Raw genomic sequence first — 23,963 nt, forward strand, 5'->3', positions numbered from 1 at the left:
AATAACCTCTGTAGAGTGCTAAGACCCTTCTGCCCCTACGGTGTAATAGTAGGTAAGCAATTAACAGCAATTCCTTTCCTCTCTCCAACAATGGTCAAAGACAAGCAGTCATTTCCACCTGTAAAACAAAGGGAGCTGGGCAGTTTCTGCTGGCTAACAAGTACTAATCTGGAATTTTAGAAAAGGCAGTAGTAATTCAGGGAATCTTTGGCTTCAAGAAAATGGAAGTTTGCTATATTTTTGGTTACAAACAAGGAAGTAATACTTATCTGTGAGAAGAGAGAAGACAAAACTGAGATGCCTGACTTTAATTATAACCAGTACACTAGCAGAAGAATTTTAGGCGAGGGAAATGTCAAAACTCGCCTTAAGTTTCCAGTGTTAATGAAAACAAGGAACACCTTTTTTTTTTTTTTTTTGTACCAAAACCTCAAATTCGAATTTTAAATTCTGATAGGATGGTGGAAAACAGATTGTAAAAGCCAAAGGAATAGATTTCTACAGAATGAAAGATTACCTGACTGTAATTCAAGGCAGCTGTAAAGTTGCAAGGCCTAAAAGCAACTAAGAGTTCCAGGCAGAAGGGAATGTCTGCAGAGAAGCTACCAAGGAGCTGACCTAATTAAGGAATTCAAAAGATTTCCGACTGCCAGGAAAGCTAATAACAAACCAGCAAGCAGGAAGGCTATTTTTACCCTCACCAGAAGCCTTTTGCTCTGGCTGCTGCAATGAGAAGACATAGCAACAGGATAACTTGCCTTAAGAGGATGTTATGATATCAGTGATTAATGACAAAAATTTAAGTAAAAGGGGAGGGCAATGTTTTTGTACACATTTAACCAACTATAGTTGGTTAAAAAGGAGGGGAAGGGGTAATCTAATGGGCAGAAAAGTAGAAAAACAGACCGACAAATGGGTAGGAAGGGAAAGCAATGGACCTGGGTCACCTGGGGAACAGGCTGCATAAGCCCCAGGACAGCCTGAGGAATCAGAGTCCTGGGTCAGTGACAGAACACCAGCAGGAAGTCATACAGTGGGAGGACCACATGCCTTCTATAGAAATTTATCATGAATTATGATAAAATACAAATTTTAAATTGAATTCCTAAACTGAAGCTAGGAAATACTAATGTCTACTCCATGCATGCAAAGTCATAACTGCTTACATCTTCTTATGTTTGCGTCCTTCTTTGTGGTTACACAACAGATGCCCGATCCACTGGATTCAAGGTAAGAGGCTTCCATGTTTCCTATGTTGACCCTTTCTTCCTTACTGGGAAGTACAGTAACTTTACAGAAGTTGTTTAACCTCTCTGGGTTTTACCTATTTTTGACTATAAAATAGAGATCACAAAATGCAAAGAAAAAGTTACTGTAAGGATTTAGGTTGCAGCCAATTCTCCAAAGAGCAGAGAATGAAAAAGAAGTGCCAGTAGTGCTCTTCTGCTTGGATGTGCACGTCAACACTGCTGTCCAGCTTACTTCAAAGAAGAAACATGCAGTGAAAGGGACCTTACAGAATATGAACATATATAATCCTTGGGGAGCTAGAATGGAGGCAGAAGCCAAATGTAGGGTACCTCCTAACAATATGGCTATGTCTCATCATGTCAGGGTGTCCCTATTCACCCAGTCCTGTCTCAAATGACAAATATAGCTTCAAGTATAGAAATGAAGCTCCAAAATACTATTTGCTGGAGATGATAATATAAGGTAAGTGCCTATACATTTCCATTCTCCTTATCTCTTCCTCTAGTTATTCTTCCTTTATAGTATTATGTACTTTTGGATACTGGGGAACATCCTAACAGCAGGAGCACAGAGCAGTACAATTAGATAAGCTCTTTAGAACTATCTCATATTCTATTTCATAGTAGCTTCACTACATAACAGACCCTAGCTCTACTTCAACCCAGAAAATACAAACAAAACAACAACTAAAATCTTAGTAACAGTAAGAACTCAGCAACACCTTTAAATGTAATTATGCATATGCAAGTGTGGTGGCTTGAATGAGAATATCCACATTGGAATGTTTGGTTTCCAGTTGGTAGAGCTGTTTAGGGAGGCTGAGAAAGTTGGAGGAGCTGTGTCAGTCACTGGGAATGGGCTTCAGGATTTAACAGCCTCATGCCATTCCCAGTGTGCTTCCTGTTTCCTGCTGGTGGTTTCAGATGTAAGATCTTCCTGTTACCATCATGGACTCTAACCCTCTGGAAGCAAAAGTCCAAATTAACCTTTCCTTCTAGCTCAGTGGTTCTCAACCTTCCTAATGCTTCAAGCCTTTAATAGTTCCTCATGTTGTGGTGACCCCCAACCATAAAATAATTTTCATTGTTACTTCCTAGCTGTAATTTTGCTATTGAGAAATGTCCCAGTTTCTAAGACCATCAGAAATATATGTTTTCTGATAGTTATGAGCCACAGATTGAAAACCTCCGTCCTATCAGTTGCTTGGGTCATGGTGTTTTATCACAACTATATTTATCATCTAACTAGTATACTTAGTCACTAATGAATTCAGACTCTATCAAATGGCTGAAGAGATCCAAGGTAAATTAAGTGCCAACAGAAACCTTTTATGAGATCACATTTAAACAACTGCTTAAGGCAAAACCTTCACATAACTGATTTCACCTTGACTAGTTTCTGATTATATTAAACACTGTCAAATCTTCTAATTTAATGTACAAAACTGCTGATAGCAATTTAAACATTGGTAAATTCTACCCTTTCACTTATAGGTGGGGAAACTGAGGTCTAGAGGAAAGCCACCAACCAACCCAAGGTCGCACCACTGGTAACCAGAAAGCCATGTCTGAACACAATCTCAAATATGTTTATCATTTTCATAGTATATAGTCTATTATAGCTTCTGATCATTGGGGTGGGTTCAGTTGGCTTAAACACTTCAATTTACTCAATCATGACAGATACTTATTATTTGGAGTTCTATAGTCAGTAGACACTGTTAGATTTGTTTCAAGTTAAACTTCTATTAGTCATGAGTGTTCTTCAGAACAAAGATTTGCACTATACTGCTAGTTTCTCAGGTACCAAATAGGGGTCTTCTAATTGGCTGACTCCTCCTCTTTTCTGATGGATAGCAACTGGCATCCACTCCTCTGGGCTCAAGGAGATTCTTCAGAGTCTGACTAATGTTCTTAATGGGCTATAACTCAGGTATAACTCAGAATGAAACAAAGTTCTGCTTTTAGAATCAGGCACACTACTGTGGGAGTGAATCTAGAACCAGCCAATTAGGATAATGACACTCAAGAGTATTGACATTCTAGTGTATTTTACTTTTTCAGAGTGGTAACCAGTTTAAAACTAGTTAAGTTTATTCAAATTGTACTGCTGAACAACAACAAATTCACTGGTTTTTGTTGTTGTTTGTTTGTTTTCCTTCTAAATTCTGATACTGAGTACATGGGCACCATGAAATAAAAAGGAAACATAAATCAGGCATAAACAGCTGATAAATAATTAACTGCAAACACTAGTCAGGTAAATATTCCATGCAGATGAGCAATTTTTAAAAAATTTCATGACTGTGTATGAGTGCATCGTGTGCATGTTAGTGTACTATGAATGCAGGTGGTGCTTAAACACAGGCCAGAGGAGGACATCAGGTGTCCTGTTCACTCATTCTCCTACCTTATTCCCTCTGAAACAGGTCTCTTGCTGAACCTGAAGCTAAATGGATGGCCAACCAGACCCAGCAATCCCTGTCTCCACTGTTCTTTCCTTGCTGTAACTAAGTCAACTGCAAAAGGAATCTGGATGTTTTTAATGACAGGTATGAACCAGGCAACTTGGTTCCCTTAGAAAAAGTCCTCCAATAACATAGGCCAGGACTACACAACATGATCAAGGCCTGCCTGAGGACCATTAAAGATGGCAAAGCACTTATTAAAAGGTATTTGCAAATGTGATTGATGGGGGATGTCCTTCTGTATGCTGTAAATATGTTTCTCTTATTGGTTGATGAATAAATGTGGATTTGCCAGTAGCCAGGCAGTAAGTATAAGCAGGACTACCAGACTAGGAGAATTCTAGGAAGAGGAAAGGCAGAGAGCAGTCGTCAGAGAGAGAGACACCATGTAGATGCCAAAGGAGTAACATGCCGGAGCATTATGGGTAAGCCACTGCCTCCTGGCAATATATAGTTTAATAGGGATGAGTTAATAATTAAGAAAGAGATAGCCTGAGCCATCGGCAAAACAGTTTATAATTAACATAAACCTTTGTGTGTTCATTTGGGACTGAAGCTGTGGGACCAGGCTGGAAAGAAACTCTGCCTTCATGTGATTATTTTAGAAGCTGTCAGGAAATGAGCTAGCAAGAATATCTCTATATGAAAGTTTCATATAAATTTTTGAGAAGGAAAAAAATAGAAAAATAAGTGATGCATCAAAAGATGTACAACATACATATTAACATAGATAGGAAGCAGCATGGAGCTCTGTAATTCTGGACCCCCTTTCTCTTTTACACAGTGGGAATCTCTAATAGTTGTCACTGGTAAACTGCAGACAATATCTGAAAACAAAATGTCACTCGGCTTTCACTTATAAATGAAGAATATTACTAATTTTGACAACCAGTTGGTATAAACCATGCTTACTTAAGCTGTACTTAAGGTGACAGTGGAAAACTGTAAAGGAAACTATTTATTTGCCAGTGTGCTACCTTACTAGTGCTTGTTATCTTGAAAGTATTTATTTGCCAGTGTGCTACCTTACTAGTGCTTGTTATTTTGAAAGTATTTGCCAAATTTGGTTATGCTTTTAGCAACCCTTCTCTCTCCACTGCCCCACTGCATGTCTAACAAAAGTAAGTCACAGCAGCCACAGGGTATGGGAGCCTTTGAGAAACTGAAAAGAATAATATTATGAGGTAAAGGAATATTTTTGAAAATGATTAGGATCATTAACCTTCTAATAACATAAAAGGGTTAGTATTACTTCCCTGCCTCCAACCCTCTTTACCCTCACCTGCCACCCAGGTAGAATCAGAGTTGTGGCAATGTTTTAAGGTGATTGTGACCACTCAGTTTTCACAGACTCAAAATAGGATTCTCTGTGCTCAATGTTCAACAAGAAAATAATGGGACAAGCAATTATGATCTCACATCATGGGACACAAGATAAATTCTTGCTTTGTGACATCTGCTTATCTAATTTTCAGAGTAAAAATAAGTGTCAAATATTCTATCACAGATGTATGGGGCAGAGGTGAGATCACTGCTCTCAATCTATGTATGCAAGTAGAATACAAGTGGATTTGAGGGGTGAACAGAATGTGTGTGCTCTGTGCAACTGTGGTTCAGTCCAGAAGCACAGTGGCCATGATGTCAATCCAGTTCTACCAGAAAAATCAACATTCAACATCACTTTTTCCTTTCCCCTAGGCAATTCACGATTCTCTCCTCCCTTACTTTTTTTTTAAAGACAAAAACAACAGTAGCAACATCTGAAAGACTGTACCAGTATGTTCAAAGTCTACCTCTGCTGACACAGGGTTTGAGGTATCCAATAACTCCTGATCAGAAGTAACCCTGAAAACAAGCAGCTGCTCAGAGTTCAGCAGGCCCTTCCCTAGCAGTGAGACAAGGAAACCCACCACCTCCTCTTTCTCATGGCGATGTTGCCCCCCAACACTGCAGAAGTCCTGTCCTTAGGCACCATAAGCCAAGGAGAAGGCTATTCAGGATGTTCCACGTCCCCAACTAGGAAAGGGAGAGTGCAGGAGAGGAAACACCCTTCATTTCAAAACAGCCACACACAAAGTTAATTGTAGTCCAGTTGAAATTATACTCTTTACTGTGTCTCTCACTCCATTACTCAAGAGACTTTTAAAAGTCAGGCAACTTTCTACTTTGGAAACCTCAACCACTCCCCTGCTCAGCTGCTTTGAGTTACTTAGTATCATCCAAAGAGGACAAGAAGAAACCACTGTTCTCAGGAAGGCTGGATCCCATAAACTGTTTGACTGAGTCTGAATTCTAAAAACATGTACTATTTAAGATTTCCCCAATTTTCCAGAAGACACTTGATAGCATAGCTAGTAATTTAATTGAGAGGAGAAATTTGGTTTTGAATCCAAGATAAATTAGTGTTAGTTGTGTTTTGCACTGTTATTTTTGGTTCTTCATGCAGGTTGTATCTTGTCTGTTATATGCTCCTTAAGGCAAGTATCTAACCCTTTAAATGGCTGGTAAGGTGCAGTGACACCTCTTCATATAGACAGAGGCCACATATGTAAATAGAAAAGGGGAAAATACCACACAGGAATGCATGCATGCACGCACACTTCTAACTAGAAATTAAGCATTAAAATGTTACATCCACAGTCTGTTTTCATGGGAACTCCTTGAATTTTTGAAATTTTTATTTATGGCCAAATTATTTCAGGTTCATAACACATCACACAAATAAATGACCAACTGTAGTCCTCGTTCAATAGCTCGGGTAATCTAGAATTCTCAAGGCTGCAGAGTCAGTACCTATATGAAATCAAGTCTAAGGCCTCAGCATATCAGTATATAACATCTATTCTCTAAAATAGAGGACTAAGGGGCTATAATTTGGATTATAAGAATATTAAGAGAACTGTATATAAAATGATTTGCCAGCCATTATTTAATCTTTCCCCAAATACCACTAAATTCATTTTCTCCCAATGACAAAGAATTTACATAATTCTCCTAACTATTACTCTTTCATAAAGACATTAAAAAAACTCATGAAACTAATGAAACAAGTTTTGTGCACTAAATTTAACTGAATTTCATGATTGTCTCCTAAAGAGATTATTATAAATTCTTTTGCTCAGCAACAAAGAGGCACAGATGGAATCACCACTTGCCCACACATTTAAGTTTTTTTTTTTTTTAAAGATGCAGTGATGAAAACAGTAGGGGAAAGACCCTGAAATTTAATATAAAAAGGAGAAAACATTAAGCATGTTTAAAGTAGAAGGTCACAACACCTTTGGCAATCAGGAATTAAATATAGATGATTCTTGTATTAAATCCACATTCTTAAAATAAATCCTTATGAGATGAATGTATGAATCAAGCCAGGCAGAAACATGCTTAACAGTGTATGAGCCCATCACATACATATCTAACAGGCTCCTTAGGCATGAAGGGATTGTGTAAACAGGCACTACAATGATTATTGCTTACATGAAGATTTAGCATTTCATGCCTGACACACACAGGAATTGTTGCTGATAAGTATGGTAAGTCACATTCTTTCCAAAAATTGAAAGCAAGATTTATTTTAAAACAATAAAAATAACTTCATTACATTTAAAGGAAAAATATGACACTGACTCATAGTTTAGTACTATTTGAAGAACATCTGCAGTGTTGCAATGACTTATGGACTGCATTTGTTCTTGCAGTAATCTTGCTGTTTAATTTGACTTTCTAGTGAAATTAATTGGATATTAAATTGCTTTTATATATCAGTTTTAAAATATTCAACCACTAACATGAAGTGGAATTGTCCTACACATTTTAAGTACTAATTTTGTGTCTTTAGCCAACACATTTGACTCCATTCCATAAACTACTTCCTACTTTATTCCTGCTTCCCTTTATTCCTTACACACACTGAGGGGGTAAAAGCTCCATGATTATCAGAGGTCTTTGCTACTATGTACATCTGAGAAGACATTTCATGACTACTTCATGTGTCCAACCTATGCTTCAGAAGACTGAAAAAAGTTGTGCTTAGGTTTGGCTTCTATCTGCTGCTCCATTTCTAAATAAGTGCCAATGTCACAGGAAAGAAAAAAAAAAGAGGACAGTGAACATCAGTATTCCCCAAATAATCACCTGAACATCTAAATAGGTGAGCATTCATTGGTTCTGATACTCTAATAGCATTACAGCCATGCTCAATGTGTCACGTGGGGAGATCAAAACTCAGACGCAGGCTCTTGGCATATGAGCCTGGGTGTGGAGCAAAGACAACAAAGTTGGTCTCTGGGGACAAGCTTCTGTGGATTGTCACTGGCCCTGGTTATGTAGAAGGCAATACACAGTTTCCAGGATAAAAATAACATCAGGACTTGCCAGCTGACCTCAGCGATGACACAAAGATAAAGCACAGGGAGGACCCTTTTTCTCCTCCCGACAGCTGAGCCTTTGCCATGGAGCAAATGACAGTAACTTAAAAATTCTTTTAAAACAGTATTTTAAAAAGTATTTTGAAAACCACAAAAAGCTCTGATACTCATGATCAAATGAAAGCTAAGTACTTCTCTTATACATTTGTTAAAAGTTTTAAAGAAACCAGCTAGAAGCAACAATACATTCATAAGAAAATTTAAAAACTATCTTTGAAGGTCTCTAGACCTTCATATCAAGTATCTTATTTGTTGATGGCAAAAATAAAAACTTTAAGCCACCTATCAAGGAGATATTTTCCCAAATGGAAAATGCAAATTCTCCTTCATAACTTTTTTCTCACTTAAACTAATATATGCTGCAACAGCGACTCATGCTGTTGTTCCTGAGTTAATTTTAGGCTTTATGATTTAAACAGACATTTCTACAATGAACTACAGATAAGAGATAAAATAAATGAGGTCATTCATGTTTTATGAAATTATTTCAATAAAAAATTAGCCCAAATACAAAATTTGTCTTTGTACGATGAAATCTTTAGTACTAATCTCAAGTTAAAATTTACATTTTCTAAGTGGTATGATGCTCTCACAGAACAAATGGTGATTTTCTGCTCTGTTTCTGAAGAAGGAGCACTAGGAGAATCACTTACTGTACACGTAGTGCCTGATTTAGAGGACAATAAATTGTTTTCAAGGCATTAAAAGGTAATGATCACTTATAAACAATATCTGAAGATAGACTCACTATTTAAATCAAGCACAGCAGTGTGAAACTCTGACTCAGAGAAATGAAATATTTCCCTGAATGGAGCTGCCACTCTGCCAGTGAAGATGACATTGACACCATGTTCAGGACTTTTTAAAGCCAAGCAGAAATATAAACTGGCCATATCTTCATCTATGGATTCTTCCTTACATTTTTGAAGAAAAAATTGTGACATTCATTTAATACTGAAACTTAAACTGAACCAGGCTTCCTCACATGATGAGCAAGATGGAAAGACTTAGTGAATTCCAGTAAAATCCATATCAATTCTTGAGTGTCTTCTAGAGCCAGGCAATATGCTGACTTTGACAGACACATGCTGTCATTTAAACCTTACAACCATCAGCACAGCTGTGAGGACAGTTTGAATTTAGAGTGTGTTTTTCCATTCTGCCATGCTGCCTCTTATAAATCACAATTCCCATGAATTCCTTATGCTCCCAGATTAGACCATCTATACATAATTATTTCTGTCACTTTTGATTTCCCATACAGAACCATATTGGTGAGAATAAATTTTATATGGAATGCGGAATAAAAGAAGAGCTTAGCAATATAACTTATTAAACTAAAAAGAAAAATTAACCTTAAATATCTTGGCTAAAACTGATAAAACAAAGAAACCATTCAGTTAATTATACAATGTGTGCAGAACTCTTTATATTTAAGTACTAGTCTTGCTTCCTAGAAATGTAACATGACAAACTGTATCTATTGCTATTTTCCCCACCTTCCCAGCATCCAGTACAGAGGATCTAATGTACCCTCCTAATGATATGACCCTTTAATACAGTCCCTCATGTTGTGGTGAACCCCCAATCATAAAATTATTTTCATTGCTACTTCATAACTATAACTTTGCTATTGTTATGAATTGTAATGTAAATATCTGTGTTTTCTGATGATCTGAGGTAATCCCTATGAGAGGGTTGTTGGACTCCCAAAGGGGTCATGTTCATGACCCACATGTTGAGAACCACTGATCAAGTACAAGGGAGATTCCCAAAAAAACTGCTGTAAGAATCTAGTAAACAATTAAAAATGTCCTTTACAAACTTCTGTAATTAACTTATGCAATAATTGAAGACTCACAAGCAAGTTATAAAAAGTAGCATAGAGAAACCGTCATGTACCTTTAATTCCATGTCCCCAAACTTGTAATCTCTATAAAACCAGGAAATGGACCTAGATTCTCTTTGAGCTACTTTGAAAAAGGACAATTTCCTGGTGCTAAAAGGAGCCTTAGACTCTCTTCACTTTAATGACGAGAAGGAAAAGTGGAATAGGCTGAATTATAGTCATATTTAAACATAGGAAACACTATGAAACTCAGAATGATCCTCCTCTCTTCACATTTGGGACTGGTGCCCAGAATCCCTTGAAGCATTCAGTAAGGACCTTCAAATTATTCCTAAACAATTTCAAATATCCTTATTTTCAAATGATGAATACATACATTTCCACACATTATTTTGCATATTTCCAGGACACACCAAGATTCCTCATGGGGAATATGGAAGCAGTTGGAGGGGGAAAATGGGAAGGGGTAGATATGACCATATTTCAAGTATAAAGGAAAAATTAAAAAAACAAAACAAAACAAAAAAGAAACAACAAACCCAAATAGTTCTGAAGAAAAAAAAAAAAAGGTTATCCTTAAAGGTTTTGCTGTGTCAATGATAGGACAAGCTAACCTCTGGGAAAACGGGGCTAGTTTAGTCAGCACCACAGCAAGCTACCTTGCCACTCAGACTTCAGTACAAAGCTCTATGTCTAGCACAAAGCAGTCTCATAAATTCCAACTAAATAAATGAGCAAATGTATTCAAACTGGGATGGACTCACAATATACTAAACATTCTAAATTTCTTTAAAACAAAGAAACCTGCTTCCTAGTAATCTGAGATTCTTACAAGGAAAAGGGTTTCATTTTGTGTAGTAGTTTTCACAAGCACTGAAAACGCCTATTCTGACATTTAAGAAGAATATAACAAATCCATATTCCATGTATGTGGTGGGAGTCCATGCATCTGTGTTTAACTTTTAAGGCTCCAAGTGTCTGTGAGTCTCTTACTGAGGTGAAGAAAGAGGCCTAGTGAAACTGGGTGCCTTGTTCAAGATTTTAACACTGCTAGTCACTAATAGACTTGAGGCCAGAAGTCAAGCAGGAATAGCATGTTTTTTTAAAATATTCATATATAGAAAAAATAACTATAAAACATTTTAATCAGAAACTGTGAACCATTTTGTAAATTGTAAAACTAGACCAAAAGTTGCCAACATGCTAGTAGTTACTATCACATTAAAAATCTTAGGGTTCTTAGAAAGTTTTTGTCTGAGACACTCAGAGAAGTGTATGGCCTTTGAGTTAACTGTCCACTCTTAGCAATAAGGACTTGTTCCGTACTCTTAGTTGATATCATGTTGGGTTCTAAATGCAGCTGTCCATCAAATGTTTTTTTTTTTGTTTGTTTGTCTTTGTTTTTCGAGACAGGGTTTCACTGTGGCTTTGGAGGCTGTCCTGAAACTATCTCTTGTGGACCAGGCTGGTCTCAAACTCACAGAGATCCGCCTGCCTCTGCCTCTCGAGTGCTGGGATGAAAGGCGTGTGCCACCACCACCAGGCTATAAATTTGACTTTTTAGCAAAAAATATTTATGTGTAGAATTACAACTTACTAGACAAAATTACTTCATAATAATGACATTGTTCACCAGAATAAGTAGGCAATACACTATTAACTACTTACTAAAGCAGAATAGTTCCATTTTTCAACTTACCTTTAATAGAATCATTTTCGGCTCTCATTATGTCAATGAGTGAGCTCTCCAATGAGTGCATGTCAAATGTCCTGGGGCGATCCTGTAAACACAAACAGCCACAGACCACTTTTAACATAGCTCTTGAAGGTTTGGAGATAACACAGTAGCAGAGCACTAGCATGCATAAGGCTCATTTCCCAATAACCCCACTCCCGACAGCATTTACCTACAAAGAGGAAATAAGTTGCATTTAGTAGGATACAAGTCAAAAAGTGCATTTACTCTGGCACCGCCAAAACATCAAAACCCACAAAAGTACACAGAGTTCATTAAAGACTGCTTTTATTTCTGACAAGAATTCAACAAAAATATCCCTCCCTTTTATTAATAAAGCATAAACCATTACAACAAGTCTTCACATTAAGTACAGTATTGAATGTAAAAGAAAGCTAATCTTCTCCATCATTTAAGACTAGACTTTCCATACTGTTCCAATAGCTATCAGTTTGGCAGATTCCTGCAATGCTAGCTAACTGAATTGGTAAGTCTCAGACAGAGCCAGTTGAATCAATAAGCCTCATATTTAGTGAGAGACCAAATCTCAAAAAACAAAGTTGAAGAGAGATGGAGGAAAGAAACTTGATGGACATATACACACACACACACACACCTACAATAGCCAGGACATACACTACACCACAAATATATGCACATACCCCCTCCACAAAAAATAGTAATTTTGATATTATCTACTCTCTCCAAGAATAATGGAATAATGACACTAGACACTGTTTTCCTCTCTTTGACAGAGCTTGCTTGTCCCCCGACTCTCTCCAAATAACAAGATATTAGCTCCTTAAAGAACCCAGCTTTACTTTTGATGGATAACAAAGGACAAAAATCAGAGTGGGTACCTGGACAAGAAAATCCAAATCCCCCTTTAATAGTTATTTACTTGCCAAGCTGGGCTTGACTTTGGTGCCATCAAAGTTTAACAGAAAAAGAGCATGGGGCTCCTGGCTTAATCAAGTCCACTTTCAGAGAGAAATAAAAAAGTTACAACCTCTCAACTGCTCTCCCCTCAGATGAAGGGAATTATCTAGCAGCAACTAAAATTGAAGCTTACACTGAGAAGTTAAAAGTGTCATGGAAACATTTTAAACTCAGAAAGGAAGTGATAATACATACATCTGAGCCCTTCACCCTCACCCAAAGACTACAGTCACAGCATTCCAGAGGACTTCCACAAGCAGAGTTCTGTAACCTTCTCTACAGATACTCACACTTAGTTTCTGTTGTTTTGTTCTTGATAGTAAACTCAGACCCTATGAATGCTTAGGATCCACATAGCTCCTAATTACTTTTAACTCAGAATTTCAGCTTGTTTAAAACAAACAAATGGGTCCCCCATAGAAGGACACACAGACAGAATTAGACTTTTCTAAGGTACAGAAAGTGTAAAGGGGGAAGCTGCTCTACTTTTAAGGCTTCAAGTGCAATATAACATCAAAACCCTTACTGCAATTACTCTTGGAATTGAAGTGAATCTGAGGCCAACTCAAGGTTTGGAAGTCAACATCAAGTCACACTACCTCAATCCATAGCAGTTGGATTTTCTTCTTTTCAGCAGACTATGAACTATACTTGTCCCTGGGTCATCTACCAAAACCATAGTCAGTATAAAACGTTTACCGGCTATGTCCTCTGGCAATGCCCCATGAGCAGGACTTGTTTTACATCAAATGTCTCCAGTATGACATTGACCTCAAATGGGTAATGATGAGCCAAGACAGTCCTACCACTGTGCCCCACGGGACCTGAGATGGCAGAAAGTTGGTGAAATCTGTTTTGAAATATCACTTTCTTTGCGTCCATGCTGTGAACTGGGTTAAGGAGAGCTGCCCACCCTTCCATATTGTTGTATGTCAAGCACATCTACGGGATGGAGGTGCTCAAAATGATTGCTAAACTAACATGTGAATGCCTTTGAGTGATTTTTAAGCATGTGAAATATTTCTTCTCTACTTCCTTGTCTTAAGGTTTGTTTATATACTTCCCATTTCCCATTAGAGCTGTTCATTTTCATTTGCCAAAATAAACAAGAGGGATAGAAGAACAACTTACTCTATTATTCTTTTTTCACCGAACTAAAGCAGTAGTAGTCTTGTAAATTTCCAGAATTTGTATTTTGCCACTCACAAAGAGAAAAGAGAAGCAGCTGATACAAAAATATGACAATGGTTCTGTGTGGCTTCTTTTATAAAAGCTACTTCTAGTAAGTCAAGAATGCTTCTGTTTGCTAATGGGACCCTAGGATTTAGTAAAAGACCCTATGGCTATCTGGGCCCCAAGTATACAACCTGAAACATAGACTGCTACTAAATTTAATAACCACTACTTTAACTGAAAAAGTATATCAAACTAGAATCCTAAATGAAAAATGTAAACCAGTGATTTTTGGATTAAAATCCCTTCAATACTTTTTATACCCATACCATTTTTTCTTTTAATTCATTATAAGCTTACAAGTAAATTATAATACATAAACTTGGATCAATTGGTTCTGACACTCTAGTGAGGTATGTTGAGACAGATTCCCAGGTTCTATATGCTTTTAGAAGGAAAGAGCCTCAAGAGATTGCTGGTAATACAATGCAAAGTCTGAGGGCTCGGTGGCATAAGCACTATCTTCTTTACAACCCCACTGAAATAGGTATTCTTGCCCACAACCAAACACACTAGCAATTAGACTTACTATAAACTGCATTTATATAACATGTTTCCTCAATGCTCTGCTAATTCAAGGGGTTCAAAAGTCACATATTTTGTCAAGTTAGCTTCTTATCATGAAGATTCAAAGTTTATCATTCTTAATTTTCTCCTTTGGTGATCTTTTCTATTTTTAACATTTGATTTTTTTAACAATATGCTCTTTTGCCAATAGGAAGTAGGTAGAAGGGTAGAGATACAATGTAAGGCCAACATACAAGAACAGAAGAAACTGCCAGTTTTTCTATCCAAAGACCAAAGAGTTGAGTTTATTAGGGAGAACTTGATTTCCATTCTTTTTCCTCTTTCGACTACAAAATGGACCACATATAATTGCTGATTTGTTTCTAGGATTCATTTCCCAGAAAGTAAGTGTAAACTAGAATATTTGTCAAGTGATGGCTCTTCTTAATTATCCTTGAGCCAATGACTAAAACTTGAGCATCAGCCTAAGTCAGAGCAATGAGTATTGGACACTTAAAAAGCCTCAACTCTTCAGGGCATTGCTGTCCTCCAGAATGCTTTTCTGGTCCGGAAAAGGAAGGAATTTCAGTGGATGCCCACAGTCTCTTTCCTAGCACAAAACGCTTTTCATTTGCTTGTATTTGCAGAGCTGGCAATGGAATTGAGGGCTTTCCATGTACTAGGCAAGTGTTCTGACAAGGAGCTATATCGACAGCCAATTTTATTCTTTTGGTTTGCCAATATCCTAACTGTCTAGGCTCTTGTATATTTTATCAATTTTGACAACTACGTCAAAAGCCAAAGATATAGATCAAAACCACTACTTAAAATTCACTTTTTAGTCTACAAAAAGGCAGAGGTCACCAATAGTAAGAAATTGAACCCTTTTTTTTTTTTCTTAGTGCTGGAAGTTGAACCCAAGGTTTTCCATGTGGTAAGCAAATGTTTTATCACAGAACTATAGCCCCAGCCCTCTTTACAGGGTTAATAGCCCATTATGCAAACATAAAGCAAAATAACAAGTTTTTTAAAAAATTTACCTACAATTTGTTAGGGAAAAGATTAAATAATGCCTTGCAAAAATTAAACAACACCCTCTCCCCAACTAACAACTGTATTTGTTTCAAACTACCTTTGCCAGTCTCTTGGGAGAGATGAACATCTCTGTATGGAACACCAAATAAGTACCCACTATCAGTCTGTGTACTTTATTCGCACTATCTTAATTATAAGCCTCAAACTTCCTAAGTTAGAATTGTTATTACCATTTGATAATTTAAAAAATCTAAGACTAAGAAAAATTCATACAATTTACTGCACAGGCAGGTTCCTGTTGAGTTCAACAACACAGCTGTGACTCAAGCCTCATTCCATTAGACAAGGTAATCACCACAGGATCACTACAACTGTATTTGTACAAAGTAGGGGAGGGGGACTTTGTTGAAAGGACTCTGAGAGCATAAGCATACAGCAAATGACTGGAAAACAGTATCACTAAATATTACTCAACAAAAGAATGAACAAAATGTGTAAGGGTGACAAGGATAGAAACAGAAATCTGAAAAACACAGGAGAAAATAAAGTCTTGGTCCTGTTTTCCTCACTGGGATGACATTTAAGTAAGGCACACACACCACACTTATGACAAACACACTAGCAGGCTATCAACTGCAAACCAAAGGAGCAGAACTGGTTCTAAGAGTCATAATGCTGGCAGCTAATTTCAAATATTAAATGTATACTGTCACTTATCCCACACAAAAACCTTATATAATCGGCATATTCAATTATCTTCTTTCATGGGTGAGAAAAAACAAGCTTACAGCAACAGAATGACTTTATTCATGTCAGATATACAGTATAACAAAATTTGAACCTGTGAACTTAATACCTACCCATAAATATAAAAGAACACCAATCATTTTCAAGGCTCCACAGCATCTTTACTACAATATTCTGACTTCACTTTATTTTGTAATTGTATAGGTTTTGTTGAATGTGTTTTTTTTTTTAAAGATAGGCTTTCCCTGTGTAGCTTGGGCTGACCTCTAGCCCTGTTTTGTTACATACACTTACATTTTCCTTCTTTTTCTTTATGTGCATACTGGAGGAGGGTGAATGTGTGCCCTGATAGACCTTTTGAGATCAGAGATGACATGCAAAACTTGGTTCTTTCCTTAAACTCAGATGATCAGGCTTGGCAGAGGTGCTCTTGCCTACTGAGTGGTCTTGCCTGACCATGGCCTCCAACTTTTGATCTTCCTGCCTCAGCTTATCAAGTGCTAGGATTTCAGGCACAGTACCACTAGATATTTTTTTTTTTTTGGTTTTACAAGACAGGATTTCTCTGTATTGTTTTGGAGGCCGTCGATCCAGCCTGGCCTCGAACTCACAGCGATCCACCTGCCTCTGCCTCCTGAGTGCTGGGATTAAAGGCGTGCGCCACCACCACCCGGCTAGTACCACTAGATCTTACTTGTTACACTTAACATTAAGTTGCATGTAAGTCACTGGTTGGTGTCAAGAGTCTTAAACTCACCATCATCCTGCCTCAGCCTATCATATAGCTAGAATTATAAGTTACATTTTTTAAACATTCTGATGATGATCTAAGCCAAAATGTTGTTGCTGTTGTTGTTTGTTTTTTGAGACAGGGTCTCACTATGTAGAGCTCTCTATGCAGACCAGGTGGTTTCAAACTCATAGAGATCCACTTGTCTCTGTCTCCTGAGTGCTAGGGTTAAATGTGCATGCCACTATGTCCAGCTGCCCATGTTCTTTATACTTCAGGATGCCTCAGAATCATTGGGGGTTGGGGGTGTTAAGAACAGATTACTAAGTCACCCCAGATTCAGTATGTCCAAGAAGAGCCTAAGAATTCACATTTCTGATAAGTCTCAATGTGAGGCCAGAGACTACACACAAAAACTAAGGTAAACAATCCCAATCAACATGTTAGTTTCATTAGCTATTTGGGGGGTGTTGTTTACATCTTATTATTCTGATTAATTAGGTACATACTATCTCTTAAGTAAGCTACAAGAAACAGTTTAAGTTTCTTTAGAGAGGGGTTTTGCTCTCTAGACTGAAAATTTCCAAACTCCACAGCATACACCTTAAGAAAATATAAACCAAGTTCAATTTCAACAAATGGGGAGCTGTTCTTGAAGAAAACAAGTGGTTAAAAGCAAACAAAATACAAATCTGGCACCTAAACTGTCACTATCATCTCTGGCATCTATTATCTGTTATTTTAGGCATACCATTCTTTTTTCATCCAACAACATAGAATAACTGCCTTCAGATATTTTTTATTAATAATGTGTCTCCTCTTAAAACTGTTGATCACATGCTCTATAAGTCATCTCTATTTAAAAAGACAGGTGAAGCACATAGTCATTCCTTTTTAGTTATGATTCTTAGATTCCTCCTGAGTTAAGAATCAAGTCCTAAGCTGGGCGGTGGTGGCGCACGCCTTTAATCCCAGCACTCGAGAGGCAGGGGCAGGCGGATCGCTGTGAGTTCGAGGCCAGGCTGGACCGACAGCCTCCAAAACAATACAGAGAAACCCTGTCTCATTAAAAAAATTAAAAAATAAAAAAAAGAATCAAGTCCTATCATTAAACAGCTATATGGCATATCCTAGTCCGCATTAATTTACCTGTATAAAAAGTATAATAGTATGATCTCAGATTTGTATTTGAATCTTGGTGTAAAAAATCAGTACCTGCCGGACGTTGGTGGCACATGCCTTTAATCCCAGCACTTGGGAGGCAGAGGCAGGTGGATCTCTGTGAATTCGAGGCCAGCCTGGTCTACAAAGCGAGTTCCAGGACAGCCTCCAAGACAATACAGAGAAACCCTGTCTCAAAAAAACAAAAAAATCAGTACCTACCATTTGTTAAACATTCTGAATTTTCTTAAAAATCATTTATAGAGGGACATCATTACCTCTATCAATTCCCTAGGACAGGAGACCCTCAAGACAAAATTGTCTCGTTTCATTATTATTTAAAGGGATATCCACAGTCATTGGATAAGAACAACAGAAACCATCAGGTTATACAGTTTGCACTGGATGTTGTTTTGTGCTCAGAGATTCTGTCTTCAGACTAACTTTTCTCATTTAAATAGATCCCATGCTAATCACTATTAGTACTACTCTTTATTGGCTCTTTTTATAAACCTGTGTCCCTGTGTTTGGGTGCTACCAGGCTGGTATGGTACACACAATGTAATTAATTGAATATAATCAGATCATTAAGAGTTCAAGGCAAAATTCAGCTGCCTACTTTCTTCATTCCCTTTCTGTAGCCACTTTTGGTCTGCTCTTAATCCATATCAGGCTGTGGAAGTTTCTCTTTCTGGCTTAAATTTTCTCTGGTGAAGAAGGGAAAGGAAAATATTTTGGCTCAAAAGGAAAGTCAATGCCAGTGTCTCAGCTGCCAAAACAAATAGGAAGCTTGAAAGGTCTGGGAGAACTCATATTTAATCAAAGCTAACTATGGGAGTTTTAATCCAACATTTTCCAAAATATAAATATTCTTCTTGGATGAAATGATATTTATGTCCACAAATCACAAAGAGGTGACTGTATAGTTAACCTTCAGGACTCTACTTCCCAAAAGTCTAACACTCCAGCACAAAGTAAGCTTCTTTGCCTTGAGTCCCTAAGAACTCCCAAGCTGTACCAGACAGACATGCTGTGATAATCTCATTGGATAGGTCTGTACACTTCCAGTAGCACTGGTACAGCATGTTGGAAAATCACCTTCACCAGTAAACAAGTCACCTCATTCCTCCTGGCTCAGAACTACATTTCTGACACAAATTAATCTGCATTAGTTTCTTACAAGTACCACGTGAAGTCACTAACTGTTGTTATCCCATTTTAGGGAAATGAAGCTTGAAGTAACACTGTAAGTGGTAGAGTCTAGCTTCAGAGGTGAAGTTTAAAAATCTATTTAAAGTAAGTTGTGTCATCACTGACATGCCCAAGGTATAAAGTTCTTTGTCATGTGTGCATGGCCTGCCTGGATGCAGGTATCAGGAGGTGACATCAAAGAGGTAATTATGTGAATGTGAAGAAGGGGCAAGGCAAATACATTTAATAGCACCTCATATTTCTTCACCATTTCTCCTCTGAGTCAGTGCTTTCCCATCATAACACCTTTAATGATGTTAAAAGAGTTCTTACTTAGGCTACTAAATATTCCTAACAGAGTTCTAAACTACAGCTAAATCACTCTCATCAGTTCATAACTCCATTTGGTTCCCACATGAACTGATAAATCAGAAAATCTCTTCAGAAAGCCTTTGAGGAAATTGCCTTATATTTCCCCTTCACTAAGTGCCAAGTGTACTTATACATTTTCAATATATAAAATCTTCAAAGTTGTTTTTTTTTAAAGAAAACTTGTTTCTACTTATTTGAATTAAAAACCAAACTGACAATTTAGACTCCATTAGTTCAATGGACTCTCTTCTCCTTGGCTATTTAGCCATTCCAACCTTGTTTGGAAGAAACAGTTAAAATCCATTTAAAATTTGATTCCAAATCTCTACTTACTGGATAAGTGATCTTGACACTGCAATGTCACTGAATCTTGATTTCATACACACAAAAAGAAATATATCTCTGTAAAATTGTGATGAGGGGCCAAGAAGATGCCTTTGGAGTGAGAGAGTTTGCTCTGCAAGCATGGGGACCCAAGTTCAAAGTACCCACATAAAAAAAACCAGGCATACTTCTCTTAGGACTCTTTCTTCTGTTGGGTTGCCTGGTCCAGCTTGGTATGATGGCTTTTCATTCATCTTATTGTATTTTATTTTGTCATGTTTGGTTGCTATCTCTTAGAAGCCAGTTCTTTTTTAATAAGAGACAGAAAGTGAGTGGATTCAAAGGGGAGGGGAAGTGGGGAGGAACTGAGAGAAGTAGAGGGAAACTATATCAGGATATATTTTACGAGAAAAGACTATTTTCGATACAAGAGGGAAATGTAAAAATAAAATCTAGGATCTATAAAAAATAAATGAAGATAATAAAAATCTGGGCACAACTTCATGTGCCTGTAACTTCAACATTGTGAGGTGGAGACAGTCAGATACCAGGAATTTGCTGGTCAGGAAGCTTGGCCAAAATGGTGAGGTTTCCTGTACAGTGAGGGATCATGTTTTGAAGATTCCCAATGTCCTCCCCTGGCCTCTGCATGTGCACACAAGGACAACTGCACCTGCACAGTCATATGCATGCACACACCCAAACAAAAAACTTAGAGGCATGGTATGTGACAGTGCAACACAATGGCTGACAGTTAGAAGGCACATTCAGTGAACATCCCTGCCTGCCTTCCCTCTGTGGTATATGAAAAAGGAGTATGAAAGTCACATTTAAATAGCAGGCTATTGGTATACTGAATCATCTAGCTGTTCTGTGCTTTACTATGGTAATCATAAGTCTAAACTCCTGGATCCAAAAATATCACAGGAGATGTTCTCCTATCTAACAAGCTATTCAACAAAAAGGGCATTGATTTAAGGAAGTAAACAAAACTAAAATGCTGCCCTGAGAGACTGAGACAGGTCATAAATACATGAAGATCCTAAATAGTTGACAGAGTTCCTCTTCTTCATGTCTGCCTGGCCAGCTCAGGACCCAGTTTGCAGAGGAACACTTTTTATGCCTAAGCTGAGACTTAACATTTTGTAATTCTTAACATCTCTTCTTTGTGACACTTGACAATGATGACAAAAAGCAGTTAGTGCTCAGTCTCTACCTAACAAGGCCACCCCCATCTTTATCGCTGTACAGTCTCTAGGCAGAAAACACTCCTCAACTTTCAAGTAGGAAATAGGAAGTTACCAGATTACTCTCCAAGAGAAAGCCCTCTCTTGCCATAGTCAAATATTTCTAGCCTACAATCCATCAAAACCAGAAAATACCTACATATTGAAAGAGTGATAAATGAATAAGGTTTGATACACTCCACAGGCTTCCAAAAACCCCAATCTCTTAATTCCTTTTAAAAACAAAATATGAAAAGAAAAATAATCCCCAAAGTACAACCCTGTCCCACTCTTTTTAATTCTTTCCAGAGATCACAATCCACAGAAGCCTAGACTTAGAAGAAAGCCAAGATTAAAAATTATACTCTGCTAGTAGACTTTCTAGTCACTAGCAGCTGATTTGGTGCTTTAGCTGGGCTTATTTGCTTTTTTTGATGGCCTAGAAATAGATGAGGCCACTGGTGTATGTGGGAGTAACACCAGGCCGAGCAGGGAAAACAGGCTGAGCAGGGGCAACAGAAATGTGAGTCATCAGTATCTTCAAAAGACACTTGGAAGACTCTTTGCATACCCTTTAAAGATTCTGTACCTTTGAGAAGTGTACGCCTTTTTTTTGTTTTTGCTTTTTGTTTTGTTTTTTCGAGACAGGGTTTCTCTGTATTGTCTTGGAGGCTGTCCTGGAACTCACTTTGTAGACCAGGCTGGCCTTGAACTCACAGAGATCCACCTGCCTCTGCCTCCCGAGTGCTGGGATTAAAGGCGTGTGCCACCAACTCCCGGCTGAGAAGTGTACACTTTTACAATTAAATCCTACCATGTCTAGGAACTGCTTCAAGATATTAGTCAGAGAAGACTTCTGGGGTATAGGTGAGAAGATTGTCCAGGAGTCAGTGACTGCCAAAGCCAGGTGACTATTTTGTCTAGACAATGTTTAAAATTTTCCATAATAAAAAATTAAAAAACACATTGGGGTGAAAGCCTTATTTAAAAAGGGGGGATCACCAGTCAGACAGTGTATTTATTGGTGTTCAGGAAAATAAAGATTATTATGTTGTCTGAGACCCACTATTATTTATGTGCAACAATTTTATTTTTAGAATTGTACTTCACTTGTAAAATTATTTTTAAAAATTAAGTTCAACTGTCATATACCAGTCATACAATGGTTTCCACATTTAAATGACATTCATCTTAGTGTGTGTGTGTGTGTGTGTGTGTGTGTTGTGTGTGCATGCACAAATGAAGATCAGAAGACAACTTGCAGGAGTTTTCAGGAATTGAACTCTTATCATCATTAGGCCCATGTGATCTCACCTGCTAAGACAACTTGCCAGCCTGACTAATATTGCTAATTGAAATCTTGTTTTCTTTTAATAATAGAATCTTCTGGAGGACAAATATTAGACATAATCTCATTTTACTCTCAAAAGGGCCAGAGAAAAGAAATGGAAAAAAAGAGGAAGAACCAGGAAGGTAGCATGCTTGTACTGGGTTTTATGACTACTAAACAGTAAAGCCATATTTACAGTACAGATCTGACTTGTCATAATTAAGATTGTTTTAGGGGTAGAAATATTCTTATGGTCACATGAACAATAAAGTGACAGCAGATGTTTTATTAGTTAGTACCATGAACCTACTAACTAGATGCACCCCTCTAGACTTCCTGAAAGAACTATTATTTAAAATGTTACATCACATTTTAAATACAAGTATGGCTTTGAAATATATAATACCAAAGTATTAACTATTTTAAAGTAAGGTATTACTTTAGGTATATAAAAATGATAGGTGTATATAAAAAAATTACTCTGCAAATTCAAATGTCCAGGCCCAATACAGTACAATATGGGAAGTATTTGCATAACTTAAGGCTGAAGTTTAATAATTCAGCCCATAAACATGAGGACCAGAATTCTGCTATGCAAAGGTTTAAATTTTGTCTTTGGTGATACCATTTTGTCACAGAGTGTAAACAAGTAATGTAAACAGGTGTACAAAGTAGTTTATACAAAAATTTATTTACAAATTTCCAATTTGGGAATTTCTATTTTATCAATGGCCCCACTTCTGTTATGCCTACAGCTGAATCTGTTGGTCTGCCTTAAAGTTTAATCAATTAGATCCTGAATTAAAATGGAGTTAAATTATTAGGTTAGTTTATGATTTGTTTATAATGTTAAGAAAAAAATACATGTTAAATATCATTCAGATATTAGCAAAGGTTAGGAAGAAATTATAAAATACATTATCAAGCCATTTTTGTGAGAGTCTCATACCTATTTCATAACATGATTGCTCAATAAATTTATGCTAAAATTAAAATAAAAAATAAAAGTAAATTATAATAAAATATAAAATAAATTAGAATTCATACTAATTTTATCATGTATGTTAATATAATATTAGAAAGTCACACAATATCCAATTTGTTTTAAAAAATAATTACTTTTATTTTATGTATATTGATGATTGATGTTTTACCTTTTAATATATAAATTTGTTCTTTTGATATATAAATTTACTATACATATTCTTTAATATATACACTATAGTGTATAAAAAGTAAACATGTTCTAAAGTCCTTTTTTTTCCCTTATTTTAAATAGGGTATCACTCTATAGTTCAGGGTAACCTGTGACTTGCTATAAGCCCAGGCTAGCCTTGAATCTGTGATCTCCTGCCTCAATCTTCCAAAAGCCTAGGTAGAACACATTATTGGAAATAAGGTGACACTTCAGGGCTTTCAAGACTTTCACTCTATCAAGA

The 23,963-nt window shown here is 37.1% G+C and overlaps 1 protein-coding gene across 4 annotated transcripts in view; it reads right to left on the bottom strand.

Moving 5' to 3' along the window:
- The window catches only part of Cpeb4 (cytoplasmic polyadenylation element binding protein 4), a 63,866-nt gene that overhangs the window by 31,124 nt on the left and 8,779 nt on the right, over positions 1-23,963 (bottom strand). For all 4 annotated transcript variants that reach the window (XM_005081542.4, XM_005081541.4, XM_005081540.4 and 1 more), the window contains exon 2: positions 11,694-11,775. In XM_005081542.4, coding sequence (XP_005081599.1) covers positions 11,694-11,775 — 82 coding nt within the window. The remainder of the gene's footprint in view (positions 1-11,693; positions 11,776-23,963) is intronic.

The sequence above is a fragment of the Mesocricetus auratus genome, unplaced genomic scaffold (assembly GCF_017639785.1).
Source record: "Mesocricetus auratus isolate SY011 unplaced genomic scaffold, BCM_Maur_2.0 Super-Scaffold_100007, whole genome shotgun sequence".
In the NCBI taxonomy this organism is placed as follows: Eukaryota; Metazoa; Chordata; class Mammalia; order Rodentia; family Cricetidae; genus Mesocricetus; species Mesocricetus auratus.